The sequence below is a fragment of the Xiphias gladius genome, chromosome 18 (genome assembly GCF_016859285.1).
Source record: "Xiphias gladius isolate SHS-SW01 ecotype Sanya breed wild chromosome 18, ASM1685928v1, whole genome shotgun sequence".
Lineage (NCBI taxonomy): Eukaryota > Metazoa > Chordata > Actinopteri > Istiophoriformes > Xiphiidae > Xiphias > Xiphias gladius.
In genome coordinates this window covers 29,875,987-29,891,286 of record NC_053417.1, presented here as the reverse complement: position 1 = coordinate 29,891,286, position 15,300 = coordinate 29,875,987, and the positions used below count along the sequence as shown (strand labels likewise).

At 42.1% G+C, this 15,300-nt stretch overlaps 1 protein-coding gene across 4 annotated transcripts in view; it reads right to left on the bottom strand.

Annotated features, from left to right (window-relative positions):
* The window catches only part of cacna1fb (calcium channel, voltage-dependent, L type, alpha 1F subunit), a 49,737-nt gene that overhangs the window by 15,633 nt on the left and 18,804 nt on the right, over window positions 1–15,300 (bottom strand). For 3 of the 4 annotated variants that reach the window (XR_005709401.1, XM_040153220.1, XM_040153219.1), the window contains 17 exons: window positions 14,804–14,879; window positions 14,601–14,667; window positions 13,821–13,881; window positions 12,765–12,867; window positions 11,682–11,811; window positions 9,777–9,836; window positions 9,592–9,698; window positions 7,471–7,558; window positions 6,070–6,177; window positions 5,351–5,403; window positions 5,089–5,235; window positions 4,788–4,989; window positions 2,335–2,493; window positions 2,123–2,233; window positions 1,731–1,814; window positions 408–536; window positions 238–303 (listed from right to left, as the gene is read on the bottom strand). Coding sequence is in view for 3 of the 4 variants with exons in the window: in XM_040153220.1 (XP_040009154.1) it covers window positions 238–303; window positions 408–536; window positions 1,731–1,814; window positions 2,123–2,233; window positions 2,335–2,493; window positions 4,788–4,989; window positions 5,089–5,235; window positions 5,351–5,403; window positions 6,070–6,177; window positions 7,471–7,558; window positions 9,592–9,698; window positions 9,777–9,836; window positions 11,682–11,811; window positions 12,765–12,867; window positions 13,821–13,881; window positions 14,601–14,667; window positions 14,804–14,879 (1,751 nt within the window). In the remaining variant the exon portion in view is untranslated. The remainder of the gene's footprint in view (window positions 1–237; window positions 304–407; window positions 537–1,730; window positions 1,815–2,122; window positions 2,234–2,334; window positions 2,494–4,787; window positions 4,990–5,088; window positions 5,236–5,350; window positions 5,404–6,069; window positions 6,178–7,470; window positions 7,559–9,591; window positions 9,699–9,776; window positions 9,837–11,681; window positions 11,812–12,764; window positions 12,868–13,820; window positions 13,882–14,600; window positions 14,668–14,803; window positions 14,880–15,300) is intronic. The other variant, XM_040153221.1, reaches the window with a different exon arrangement.

The following is a 15,300-nucleotide window of genomic DNA, read 5'->3' as shown; positions in this document are numbered from 1 at the left end:
ATACATCAAAATGTATTCAGACAGAAAACGGCACTGAAGTATGAGATGGGCAGATCTGCCGTGGTTTGCTGTCGGTGCGGTGGGAGTCTCCTGTTTCTCCTTATGTCTCAAGCAACGGTAATGACACTTGCATTTAACAGATGCACAACAGGCAGTCATGCAATGATTGAAGGAATCCTGCCAGTCATTTCTTTTTTTCAATCCCCCTCCCTCAGGATCACCTGTGTATGAACTCACCTGCATGCCGATGACGGCGTAGATGAAGAAGATCATGGCGATGAGCAGAGCGACGTATGGCAGAGCCTGGACAGAGAGAGGAGGAGGAGGAGGTTAGACTCTCTGTGCTGCCGCTGAGCCCCGGAGCAAGGCAGTGACCACACGCCTCCTCGTTAGCCCCGCCCCCTGACCTGCAGCGATTTGATGAAAGTCCACAGCAGCGTACGAATCCCCTCCCCTTTACTCAGCAGCTTGACCAATCGCATCACTCGAAACAGACGGAAGAAGGTGATCGACACCCGAGAGCTGTCCTCTCCACTCTGAGAGGACACCATTCAGGAGGCCGTATAAATATGAAGATAATAAACAAATAAATAAATAAAATAAAATAATAAATAATAATAAAAAATAAAAAAACAGGACAATTGTAAAAAATACATAAACACACTCAAAAATGCATGTAAAAAGGAACAAGTAAGTTAAAGTCAGAGGTATTCCTTTCTTTCAAATTTCAGATGAAATATTTTTCCTGTAAATATCACTACCCATCATGAAGGTTAATTCTATTTTCCCTTTATTTTGTTAGGTAATTATATGAATCTAAAAATACTGGAATCAGCCATTGAAATGAATATCACGTGTAACCTGTTAGTGGAGCTAACAGACCTGCTGACGTGATGAGGCAGTTCACGAGCTGAGAACAGTTTCCAATCTGACTTAACCGGAGGAACAGCAGGGGGCAGCGTGATCAGGTCAGACGGTTCTCTGAGACACCACTTTATTTTAACCCCGCATTTAGCATTTATAAGCTCTTTACAAGCAACGATTCAATGGTTTATAACACATTATAGTGTCGTGTTTGTTAAAGACTATAACTCCTCCATATGAAACAGTCATAACTGCTGCAGACACTCACTGAATGCTTGATAACATGGTATAATATAGTTGCAATCGTGTCTTAAAATACATTTATAAACAGTTCTATATGTGCCTATCAATGATTTTGACATATGCACAGACAGTTAGTACATCAGTTAAAACAGGCTGTAAAACTGTTATCAGTCAATATATGAATATATCTTCTTATTGTAATTATCTATATATCTGATCCGTTTTTTTTGTCGGGTCTTTTACCAAAGCACCTAAGAGAATATGTGAGTTTAACGTTTCACATTTCTAAAGTCAGAGGACTCATGAGCGAACGCTTTTAGTCCCTGTAGGTTTCTTTTTCTGAAGACCTACTGCACTACCCATGATGCAGTTAGAGATGCGTATTTTCCCTTGGTCCTCCACATCTTTACTTCTTAGAACTCCTACTCGCCCCGTCTGGTGTGGCTTTGGTTCAGCTAATTCAGGATTATTCACTCTTTAAACTGAGTAATTTAGGAATTAAGCGTATTGGCTGCGACATCACATCATTATTTGCGGTTATACAACAGGTGTCGAATGAAAGCATAAATGAAAAAAACAACTCCGACATCTACTGTTCCAGCAGCTGCTGTTTCATTACTCACGCTGAACTCGGTGACGACGATATCGACCACACTGCCGACCACGATCAGAGCATCGAACGAGTTCCAGGCATCCACAAAGTAATGCTGCCAGAGAGAAAACCCAGATTCAACGACAAGAGTCTGGACGCACAAAAACCTCCCATCAGGGATGAAATCAGAACAAGGAATCAGTTTCTTTTTAAAGTGGTTATTCCAACGACGAATCTGTGCAGAAAATTATTTATCATGTTATTGTATTCACACCCTACATGATACATGACTTTATATGATGCAAATTTTCATATTAATGTTTTGATGTTCATGAAAACGAATCTCGTTAAGATGTGTAACAGAGAGCATAGCGTTTTACGCATTCTTTCTTTTTTTTCCCAGGGTGTGTTTGGTTTTCTGACCCTGAGTCTAAGAGCGAGCAGCTTCAGCAGCATCTCCACAGTGAAGAGTCCAGTAAACACCATGTTGAGGATGTCCATGATGTAGCTGAAGGTTTTAGACTGTTCATAGTGCTGCAGGAGACAAACCCACAGTCAGACACACAACAGTGGATACACACACTTCTTTCAACATGAGTGAATGTTTGAATCACAGGAGAAGCCGAGTTATTAACCTGAACGGCCAGAGTGACGGTGTTGAGCAGGATGAGGACGAACATGACGTACTCGAATCCTGTGGAGTTGATGATGGACCAGAACTTGTACTGAACCGGATTCTTTGGGATGTAAAGTTTCAGTGGCTGAGCCTTCAGAGCGTACTCCACACACTGACGCTACGACCAAGAGACACAAAGGGTTAAGATATACAGACAGTATTGCGCACACACACAAGATGTAAACGAGAGTAAAAATACATAAAAATAACTTCTGAAGACCAGAACTATGACAAAATGTTTTACTCACGATAATGTGACAAATGGACCAATGACCGTTTCAATATAAAGTCTAATGTAACGAGCCGCAGAATCACAGACTGTAGCTCCCGATCAGTTTCCTCCAGCAGCCAATAATATCTCTGTCTGTCTAACCCGCTACAGTGATGCTAATAAGAAGCATCTCGCATTCAGCGACGTTCTCTGAAGAACCGGATTTATGGGCTAAATTCATCTACAGTCCACTGAGAGTTGGAGAAGTCAAGTCAAGTTATTTATAGAGATGAGAAACAACAACCCAAAGTTCTTCAGACAGAGATAAGATGAATCCCATGAAATCAAAAGCCACGTGACTCAGAGGTGAGGCAGCGATTCATTAAAGCAAAGAACATCTGGATAAAATCAGGAACAGCAGCATCGTACAGAGAACAAGTAGAAACCGAGCGTGGTCGCTCATGTCCTCATGAAGACCGGGCAAAAGGCTGAAAGCAGAGGCAGAGACAACGGTGTGAACGGAGGGAGAAGATCCAACAGAGTCCAACTGGTCCACAGACCAACGCTTTAAGAACAGCCACTCCACTGACAGCTCTGTTGTCTGTGACAGAAGCCCCAAGGGCAGCCAGAACTGCAGCTCAGTCTGCGGTCTTTATCTTGCTGGATCTATCAGCAGCCTTCGACATGGTGAACCACCGTATCTTGCTATCTGTACTCTCCGATATGGGCATCTCAGGCAAAGCGCTTTCTTGGTCTGAATGCTATCTCACAGGGTTTGCCTTCAATGTCTCATGGTAAGGTCATAAATCCTTACCTCATCCCATAGGGGTGAACCAAGGCTCAGAGCTGTGGTTTCCTCTCTTTGCAATATAAACCACCTCCTTGGGTACAATAATCCGCTCGCATGGCCTTGCATATCACTGCTACGCAGACGACACCGAACTATACCTGTCATTCCCGCCAGGTGACTCCATGGTCTCAGCATGGATCTCAGCCTGTCTCAGAAATATCCATGCGAATTAGGGAACCCAACCTTCAACTAAACCTCTCTAAGACTGAACTCTTTGTCATCTGAGCCAATCAATCTTTCCATCACAATATCAACATCAAAATTGCCTTTTCATCTACATACATACATATACAACATAAGAAAAACCAGGCCTTACCTGACTCATTACCCCACCCAGCTCTTGGTACAGGCCATGTTTAGCTCTCGCGTTGACTACTTCAATGCCCTCTAGCCATTAGGTTTTTGATCAGCCTAAAAGGACACGTCACTCCGCTGCTCCTCGACCTCCACTGGCTACCCAGGGTGCCTGAATCACATTCAAGTCACTAATGCTCACCTACAGAGTGACTTCTGGGTCTGGACCCATCTACCTGAACTTAATCAAACAGGCTTATGCTCAGCCACTGTGTTGCTCCAAGGAACATCGTCTGACATTGCCATCCCTTCACACAAGGCAATCACAGTCCAGACTGTTCTTGTTTGTAGTTCCCTGATGGTGGAACAAGCTACCATATGTTATAAGAGCAGGGGCGTCATTCTCCGTCATCAAGAACCTCTTGAAGACTAATTTTCTTCTGAGAGCTCCTCCTCTCCTGATACCTCTAACACCCCAACAAAGTCAGGTGCCAAACTAGCACTTTCTGTGCACTTCTTTGCCTGATCTCTTTGAACTTTGTCTTATTGAACAGATTTAGTACTTAGTATTTACTCCAAGGTCTCCTACTGTACTGAGGCTTAAGTGTTGTCCCTCACTTTTAAGGCACTTTGGATAAAAATGTCTGCCAATGAGTCCCACACCTCCTGCCTCTGGCTGCATATTAGTGTTCACATCATGCCGCTCCAGAAAACAATATAATTTCCTGAGCTTTCCATTCGTTCAGCTGTTGCCATGCTGCACTGTGACTGGCTCCGCTGTTTCAGAATGATGAGACCAGTGAAGTGATTGGCTGAGAGTCCATTTATTAATCACCACACCCTCTGATCTATAACCACCTTCACTCAGGCCTTTAACACCGTGAGCTGCTGCAGCTACATGAACCAAACCAGCAGGTCGAGACGTCCTTACAGTCCGTGAGACAAGGACCTGCCGCTTTGTACAAGATTAAAATGTGGCCTTAAGTCGAAGTCAGGTGCCTAAACTACCTGTTTCACTGCTGTAAGGACAGACAGACAGAGAGACAGGTGAGTTTACCTGGTTCTTGTCCAGCTCACAGTTCTTGTACTCCTGCTCTCCTTGCTCTCTGAAGGTGATGATGACGAAACCCACAAAGATGTTCATCATGAAGAAGGCAATGATGATGATGTAGACGATGAAGAAGATGGAGATCTCAACTCGGTAGTTGTAGATTGGACCAGAGTTCTCCCCATTAGCATCGATGGCTTTGTACAGCAGACTGGGGAAGGGTGTGTGTGTGTATGTGCATGTTTAGAGGAGGGGGTTAATATCTCACTGATAACAAAGCGAATTAGGTTTTTTTGAAGCGAATACTCACGCGGGCCAACCCTCGAAGGTGGACACGGTGAAGAGCGCCATCATCCCCATCAACACGTTATCAAAGTTAAAGTCACTGTTCTGCCAGAGCCTCTCTCTGACCATGGGATGGCTCACATCTCCATCTTTATACACCACAAAGGTCCCTCTGAACACACACACACACACACACACACACACACACACACACACACACACAGTGATGTTATATTACGGTACTTCAAACAGAAGTTGGTCTCCCTTTTGAAGAATTATAAACTTACTTGCACTGTTCAGGAGTGTGTTTGGCCTCGTCTGTACAGCGATAAAATTTACCCTGAAATGCGAAACACACAACTGAGTCAACAAGAAAACATGTGGCTCCTTAAACAAATTAAAGCACAAATGCAGTCAAATGAAAAGGTTATCTATTACAGGTGAAATAAAGATGCTTTCCTGACACCTGATCTCTATTTAAACAAACATTGTGTCTGAGAATTCACACTGATTCTATGCAGGTTTTGCAGCTAAAAGTGAGAAATGTGGAAATAAAGTTGCTAAAAAAAACAGTCATTTTTGAGTCTAGAGTGCACTGTTGATGCAGAATACTGTCACAGCTGGAAAACATTAAAAAAAATGACAGGTGCTGATGAGACAGATGCAGGAACAGCTTAAAAAACTAGAATAACTATTACATTTTTTTACTGATGTCTGTTGCTGCACGTGTTGCATCATTTTCTGTTAGCACAAAACACTAAAGTGCACTGAATTCTACTAGTATACTGCTGTAACAGTATAGTATGAGAGTTAATATGCAGTAAATACTGTAAACAATTTATATATTCTGAAGTATATAGATGGGACACAGAACTTGAATCTCATCCTTGCTGTCAAATTCCAATTGAAATTTAATTATTCACATTCAGTCCCGACGAAGCCTGAGCAGCAGAGTTGACCTTTGTACATAAACACTAGTAAATATGAAGAAATCTCTCAGTCTAACCTTGAACAGCTGGACTCCGATGCAGGCGAACATGAACTGCAGCAGAGTCGTGACGATCATGATGTTTCCGATAGTCCTGATGGCCACAAACACACACTGGACCACATGCTGGAACACACACACACACACACACACACACACACACACACACACATATTAAAACATGTAGGTCTGCAGCTAATGATTATCTTCATTATCAGTTAATCTGCTGATTATTTTTTGATTAATTGATTAAGTATTTAGTATATGAAACGTCAGAATATTGTCAAAATCACATCCCAAGTAATCCACTAATCGATCAATAGATCAATGGTCCCAGCTGTAAATGAACCCAGTTTCCACCTGAGTGTAAGTGACAGACAACACGTCTTTCAGTGTAGGACTGCAGGTAAACATGGATGTAAACAGTATTGGATTCAAAACACAACAAAAATCGACTTTGACAATGTTTTCTGAGGAAGGAAATGTTCTTGACAGGATTCACACAGTGAGTTTTGGTGATTACCACTGAATGTAACCGTGTTTTTTACCGGCCGACTGAACACATCCGCTCAGTCAGAGGAGAACTCTGACCTGTGAATCTCTTGCAGTAAAACAGGAAAATACTCTTCAATTTGTTTTTCGTTCAGGCTTCAATAGAAGTGAACGGCAGACTAAGCAAATACTTGAATAATAATAATAACAACAATCATGATAATAATAATAATCCTTATTTGGAGAGCAAATCACAAATAAGATCAAGCAGAACACGCTACAGCAGGGAAGCAAAATAAACCAAAATTAGAAGATAAATGATAAAAGATAAAACCGATTCAGTGATGTCTACTGGAAATGTAATGTGACCCAACCTTAACAGAGCTACAGGTACTGTACCATCTGTCTTCACCAGCCAATCAGATCAGTGCCGACAGCCTGAGAGGTCAGTGACTACACCTCAAACAGGCCAGGTGTGTATCAACCCTGCTGGTGAAGCATCGCACAGACTCTGCAGCATGGTTGCTAACGTAAGTGATACTGGTGAGGAAGAGCTGTGTGACACAGCCTCCGGTCTCCTCTCAGCTCTCTGCTTCTCTCTGAAAACTCAACTGTGACCTGGGCGGAAGCTTCGGGACGTGGGGACAGCAACAACACTGAACCCTGCTTATGAAGCCTCACACAAGCCTGTGTAATGTTCCTCTCGATGTCAGCCATAGTGAATAATCAACGGACATCACACCAAAACAACACCAACACATGTTAACAACCTTGTCTGATAGAGATCCACGTCACTGCTGATCCTACAGACTGGTCTGGGACAAACACCTGGGTCATCTGGTTGTCTTATGAGGGTCTGTCCTGATCCAGTTCAAGTTCTGCCAAAGGCTACGCAAAGGTATGAGGTCTCGGTCGGTGTGAAGTTACCTTTAGTCCTTTGGCTCTGTTGATGGCTCTCAGAGGTCTGAGCACCCTGAGGACTCTGAGGATCTTCACCACCGAGATCGCGCTGGAGCTACAGACGCAAACACACAGATAGTTTAAGACTGTTTTCTGCCAGCAGAGGGCAGCACACACACATTCATGTTTGAGTTCATCTACCACAAAACCTTTTTCACATTCAAGCTGATCATTTTTAAAATGATCTGTGTCTATATTGGTTTCCTTTCTGCCTGGCAGCTGCTGGACTGAGTTTATTTTCATGAGGACTGATTTATTGATTCATTTCGGATTCTTTAACTGTAGTTTGGTTTCTGTGATAATGTGACTTTGCATTTGAGAGGACTTTTAAAGTTCAAACCAGTCATTTTTGACCATTTAAGGTAGATTAATCAAATGTATAACCGAAGAGTTCAAATCATCATCTGAATGAGCTGCTGTCTGAAAGGAAGGAACATCTAACGACTGACGGAGGGTTTGTAAATTGATCAGCAGGAACATACAGATACAAGATTAAAGCTTGAAATGAAACTAACTAATATCTGAGGAATCATTGATCTGGTAGAAGAAAACGTGTCTGTTTGCATGGTAAACGGAGTTTCTCTCTAAAATATTATATACATGAACCCACCCCTTCATCATTTCCTTTAATAGAAAGTTTTTCACCTGATATTGATAAGTTCTGAATTGCTGACATTATCCAATCAGCTGACCACATTTTGGCTCCCACACACCAAAATGGTTTAAACCCAGATCAACCAGATCTATGAACCTTGACTGAACTTTGACCTGGTATTCTACCCCTGCTGGTCTCCAGTACAACCTGGACATTATGCACATAACCTGCTGCTAAAAACTGAACCCTATTAGCAGTGTTCAACTGTTTTAATGATTGAAAATATTCTACATTCAAACTGGTTCGTTTCTTTATCAAAGAGTACAACATACTACTTTGTACAGTCTGTAAACAAGCCTGTTATTGCTGAAAAATATTATATAAATGAATGTACATCAGGCCACAAAACTTCATATAATTTACATTCAGGTTTCTTGAAAGTAACATTAAGTCATTTTTTTGTATTAAAAGCAAGCGATAGTGACTTTTTTACTAGCATTGCTGCTAATGTTAGCTACTAATATTGCAGCTTGTGATATTGGTGCAAACTGGCTAACATGACAGCTACTGTAATACAACAACTGTTTGGTGTTTTGTTTGACTACGTTATCATTGCATAGAGGGGATGAACCAACAGCAGAATCATTTCTATACTGACATCATAAACATTATTATTGAAAAAAACTACCCACACATTATTAAATTTTATTTTATTTATTGATGCTTTCAGTTTAAATTCAGTCTCTAACATTTAGCCAAATGCTTGTGGTATGTGCTCCCATCCCTTTTACCTGAGTCCAGGTAGGTGGGCAGACTGTCCAAAAGGACATGAGAGAATCCCATTGGATTTATAGTGGGGGCATCCCAGACTGTACAAAGTGGGGTAGCGCCACGAGGGAGAAGCTCCTCAGGTGTTAGTTGAGAATAGCCATGGGCCTGACCCAGATGTTCAGTCTGAAAATGGTGTGCAATGTTTTTATACGGTTTCCAGGTTGAATGATGTGTTTCTTCCACACTGTGCAAAACGGTGTGCAACAGGTTTTGAGGTACGTTTTCTCTCGTTTGGTGGGTGTGTCAGAAAGTGTTACCCAATCAGTAGCGACGTGTATATAAACCTTGCCGTATATAAAAGGCAGTTCGCTAGCGAAACACAACAGGGTTTTCAAAACACCACTGTTTCTGTTCAAATAAACGTTTTGCTACATTTTGTCGGGGCTGAACGTGCACCAGGTGTTTGTTGTTCTGTTGTTTGCCAAGTTTACTTTTGTTCTTTCTGTCTGATACTGTTTTTATTTGAAAATCAAAAAATAAATCACACACTGATTGCAGATGTCCCTTACTCCACCTCATGGCCAGTCCTTACAGTTGTTTGTGCCCAACATGGCTGCTAATATTAGCGATGTTAAAAAATGAGCTGGTACTGTGCTGTCTTAACATTGGTCCACTTACTGATCTGATTGTTAAAGGAAAATGAATCAGATTTTGATACTGACTGCAGGAAGAAGGAGACCAGTGAGACGCTGACGACCAGTAGATCCAACAGGTTAAACCAGTTTCTGCAGAACGAGCCCTGATGGAGGAACGCTCCATGCACCGTCATCTGATACCCAGAGAGATGATGTTAGCATCAAATGAAGACTAGAATAAAGAACAAGGTCTGACTGAAGGTGGTTTTTACCTTTAACAGGATCTCCACAGTGAAGATGGAGGTGAAGGCGTAGTCTGCGTAACCCAGAATCTACAAACACAAACACACGCTGAGCGTAAACACACACCGAATGTTGAGGGACAAAAAACAAACTCAGTTCAAGGTTATGACTTCAACAAAATTTTCATTACTCCAGCATGACAACACAGAAATAGTCAAGAACATGCCCACTTTCCTCTGGATGCAGCTCAGTGCAGGAATGGGATCAAGACATTTAACTGAAGTCTGTCAAGTAGATGGACAGACTTCAGTTGTTTGGATCAAAGTGCTCAGCAGATGGACGTCACCATCTTTAGGGATCTGGGAGTTTATACACATACAGCACAGAGGCAGGAACAAAACCACTGTTTTGACCTGACGCTTACTGTACCTGTCAAAATGATCAAAATCCCAAATCAAAGACCATCAAAACCCAAGTCAACACAGGTAAACACCAAACTCAAGATTAACAAATCCAGATTCAAAATCAATAAATCCCAAGTAAAGACAAACAAGTCACAAGTTGAGACAGATAGTTCCAAAGTCAAGACCATCTAGTCCCAAGTCAAGCCAGGTAAACCTACGTCGGGATCAACAACTCTCAAGTCATGACAGGTAAATTGCAAATCAAGTTCATAAGGTCAAAGGTCAAGATCAAGTTAAGACAGTTTAGTCCTACATCAAAACAAATAAGCCCCAAATCAAGAAGAAACGCCCACTAGCCAAGTTGTAAACAAACCCCAAGTCAAGAAAGGTAAGTCCTACGTTAAAACAGGTGAGTCTCAAGTCAAGAAATTGAAGTCCCAAATCAAAGCCAACAAACCACAAGTCAGGACAGTTAATTCCCAAGTTAAGACAACTGATTCCTAAGCCAAGACAAACAGGCCCTAAATTAAGACCATCGAGTCCAACATCACGACAGGTAAAGTAAGTAAATTGAGGACAGGTAAGTTTTAAGTCAACCCAGAAAGGTCCCAATTGAGGTACTTCAAAGGGGCTTGGCCTGAGTCACCAGGAACAAGTCCCAAGTCAAGTTAAACTTCTAGATTTTATGTTTCGAGTCCCAAAATCTGAATTTGTTTTTTTTTAGGCTATAGGTGGTTATCAAGTCGTACCATACAGATAATAATTCTGACCATCTGGCTGCTGGTGACATCTTTGAAAATTGTGTTTTTAGGAAGTCGACAGGCTTTATCCAGAACAGAGTTGGATAATACAGGGTTAACATCTGTTTGTGTGTGTGTGTGTGTGTGTGTGTAAATTTAGTATGTGTGTGGATTGTATGTTAGAAGTCCTTTCTTTCCTCAGCTGCTGCTAATTGCTACGTCTTGCATGAAGACAGCTGCTGCACTGAGTTTGACTGCGTGTGCGTTACTGTGTGTGTTAGTGCATGTTAATGTGTATGTGTGTGTGTACATTCAGTTTTCAGGATCACACAGTGAAACTGGTGATTTTCCCTCTCCCTGTGTTTCCATGTGTTTCCCTCTGTAACCCGGTTAGTCACTGACCCACTTCTACTGTGTAATCTGCTGAAGCCCCGCCCATCAGCTCAAACCACAGGGGTGTGTCGATGACATCATCAGTGACCTAGCTGAGCCACACTCTGCTCTTACTGGCTCTGAGTCTCAAACCGGATTCTCCCACAAGCCCCCAGAAACCTATGGCACCTCAGGTTCGACTTCCTTCCACCGTTAGCTTAGCTACAGTGCTAGTTTTTTTGTAGAGCACATTCAATTGTAACTGCAGAAATTCAACTGTCATTGAAGTAACTTGTGTTGCGGCATGTTTGCGTGTTTCTCTACCTGGCAGATTGCAGCAACATGTTGTCCAACGACAGTAAACGGCTCTACACTCTACATACAGAACATTAAAACCGTTGAATCTGTGTTGACTCACGTTGTTCCTGAAGGAGTGGGCTCTGATTGGATCCTCAGCAGCCAATGAGCAGCTGCTGAGGATGATGAAGACAAGGATTAGGTTGGTGAAGATGTGGTGGTGGATCAGAGTGTGACAGGCCACACGGATACTGGAGACAGAGGAAGAGAGAAAGCACTGGTCACTTGTACGCGAAACAGGTGATCAGACTCTGTGGATCAGTCTGCATTGATCCATGAATTGATACACATGATTCCTACAATATCTGTCGTTCACAGCTGCTCATGAAAACCTCCTTCAGTCTAACCCAGTGGCACGCCCTCAAAGCCTTATGGGAGCTGTAGCTGCTAAATGCTAACAAGTTTGTTTTCTTTAAAAATTGCTGAGGTGTTAAGATGTTTCAGGACAGTTCAGCAGTTGATCCTCTTTTATGTCACAACGTGGAATAAGAACATCAGAAACAAGTTTTCATTCTTTTCACAGGGCCTACAATAATCCTTGACCATTTCAAATGGCCAGTTATCAACTGTAACTGTCTGGTGAAAAGGGACGCTGGGTTAAACTATGACTCACCAATCAGCCTAACACACCATTTCACAATCGGATTTAGAGAGTTTCTGTCAAGGTTTGAAAACCTTAGACAAAAGCTCATCTTGGTTTTGTCAATGTGGAAACAGGACAGTTTACTCAAACAAAATAAGTGCTGGTGTTCGTTTTTGCACACAACTTCACAATTAGCTTCAAAGTTCAGTGTTGAGTTGATAATTGTCCCAAGACGTTTGTAAGATTGCACATATTCCACTGTCTGACCCTTAATGGATGAAATCAGAGACGGAAAAATGTAAAGCATAGATCTACATTTACAGATCAACATGGCATCCATACAGTCCAATGAAAGATGCTCCTCCACAGAAGTTTTCTCCCTCCTCAGCACTTTAAAATCTCTTTCCTAGGCTTTGGGAAAGTTTTTCAAGTGTTTAACCTTCATGGATTCAAAATTCATAATACAAATAGTAATAATTAATTTTTTTTTTTCAGCCACAGGGGATATTTTAGTTGCAGCACCACGAGTGAGCACTGGGACAAACTGATAGTGAGACTTACGGGTTTGTTTTGCTGAGGCAAAAGAACGCACTGCCTTCTGGGATTGGAAGAATCTTCTCTTTAGGAGGAGCGAGATCGGCCATCTTTAACTGGACCCCTCCCTCTGACAGGAAGAGAGAAGAAAGTGAACAATTTGGTCCAATAAGTTTAAAATCCTCATGATCATCGTGTGCTCAGGTAAAAGTAAAGTGAAGTTAAGGTTAAGTGAGGCGGCTCTTGTTTTGAGTCCCCTTCAGTTATTAATGTGGACTCCCAGCAGACTGTGTCGGACTGTTTTTACCCTGGGTCCACAAACAAGTTGCCCCAGCCTTCTGATTGGTGGAGGACAGTTGGAAGGAAGATCTGCAGACACTACTCGGGGGTTGAAGAAAAAAAAAATACTACTCACCCTCCTCTGCAGGTTTTAGGGAAAAATTACTTTTAAAGTTTCTATATAATCTGTAATTTCAATATTCCAATTAAAAGTCACCACAAATGAACATCAATGAAAGCTGCAGCAGAGGAGTTCCTGAGAAAATTTTATTTTGTTGTTTGATGTAACAGAGTTGATCTCATTCGCAGTTCTCTATCAAAAAGACTAAATATACGTTTAATTGTAAACAAATTAAAAATCCAGAAATGTGGGCCACAGTTCTTCGTTGGACTTGTTGAAAGCACAAAGGGCCAATTTCATTCTAATGTAGTGAATTTGTAAGTTTAATATAAATGTACAGTATGTAATTAAACAGCCTTTACATTAGGTGTTTGTTGTCTGGTTGAAGAGCCCCAGACATCACTATGTCCCCCTGACGTCTGAAACCAAACCCACACCTCTCAACCTCCATATGACAGACGTCCTTATCCTGATGGTCTGGGGACTGAACCAGCAACTTTCCAGCCATAATCCCTCTCCACTGACCTGAGGTCACGGCGGTGAAGGACTGGAGGAGGCCAGTGTTCTCAGCTAATTCAAATTAAATTAGAATTTCTTTTTTTGGATGCTATTTTCTCACTGACGCTGTCCTCCGCTGCAGCTGAGCTAATCTGCTCCAAACATTAAGCGAGATGAGAACTGACCGTCGTCTCCTTCAGGAAGCTCCTCTTCCTCCTCGTACTCGGTGTCTTCATCAATGTCCACCTGAAACAAACAGTCGGACTGAGGGACTCACAGCGGAGTGCTGGAAGAATTACTCAGAGTCTTTACTCGAGTAAAAGTACCAGTATAACAATGTAAAAACACTGATTATGTCGCTGACGTGATCAGATCGTTAATCCTGAGTCATGGAGGCTTCAGCAACATTTTTCTTTTGGAGCTGCTCCAGGTGGAGCTGCTTTTAGCTACGTCATGGACAGGGAGAGAGCTTAGTCCACTGGTTCCCAACGTAGGGGTCGGGCCCCTTCAGAGGGTCACCAGCTAAACCTGAGGGGTCGTCAGATTTTGGTATTTTTTAGTTTTTTTTTTCTAATCTTTGCTGTTTTCCCTCTTTGACCCTCAGTTCTTTAAATGAACCATGTGAGACGTTCAGAGGAGAAAAGTCTTTTTGGTGAAACAAACGAGTCAGAGACTGAAACTACGCACTGATTTATTATGAGGGGTCACAAGCAAAAGAGGTTTAATCTTTAATAATGCAGTTTATGATCTTTTCATCCAGCCATAATCTGGAAAGTAACTAGTAACTATACCTGTCAGATAAATGTAGTGGAGTAAAACGATAATTTAGCACAAATACTGATACTCAGATAAAGTACAAGTACCTCAAAATTGTACTTAAATAGAGTACTTGAGTAAATGTACTTAGTTACGTTCCACCACTGACTCACAGTCACTGCTCATTAACACAAAGATTGAAGTCAGACCTCCACGTTCACCTTCACTGCTCCTTCTTCAGCTTCCTCCTCCTCCTCAGCTCCCTCCTTCTTCTTCCTGCAGAAACAACAGACAAACGGGATATAAACAGCCTGTCCTCCTTTCACTACATCACATATCTTTTCATCCTTCATCTTATTTATTCTTTTTCTCTTCCTTCCCACATTCCCTCCTTCCTCCGTCCATCACTCACTCTTTCTTCTTGTCGTCTCCGTCTCCTCCGGCCAGGTTGTCCACAGCGATGGCCAAGAAGACATTCAGCAGTATATCTGACACACGCTAAGAACACGCAACAACACTGAACACTGTACAGGACAGAACATCACACCTTAGAGTATTTTCTAGAGTTGGAGGGTTTTTAGATTGATCACTATATTTTCCTGCAGCATTTGAATGCGCCCGGTTTCAGATGTCTGAGTGACCAACCACGTCTCTGATTGGTTCAGATCTGCTGTTGTCCTCATGATGCCTGTTTCCCTGGTTGGGACGTCTTCTTCCTGCAAAGCTGGTTAGGCACCAATTTCCATCCACGAAAACCAGCAACAAAGTGTGGCTGAGCTGTTTCAAGCTGCACAGTTTGTTGTACGTCGACTTACAGACGTAACAACTCTAAATTTCAACAAATGCTCCCAACAACCTCCACCACAGCTTCTTTGTCCACTGAACACAGCGTCGGAACGCATCTGTCAC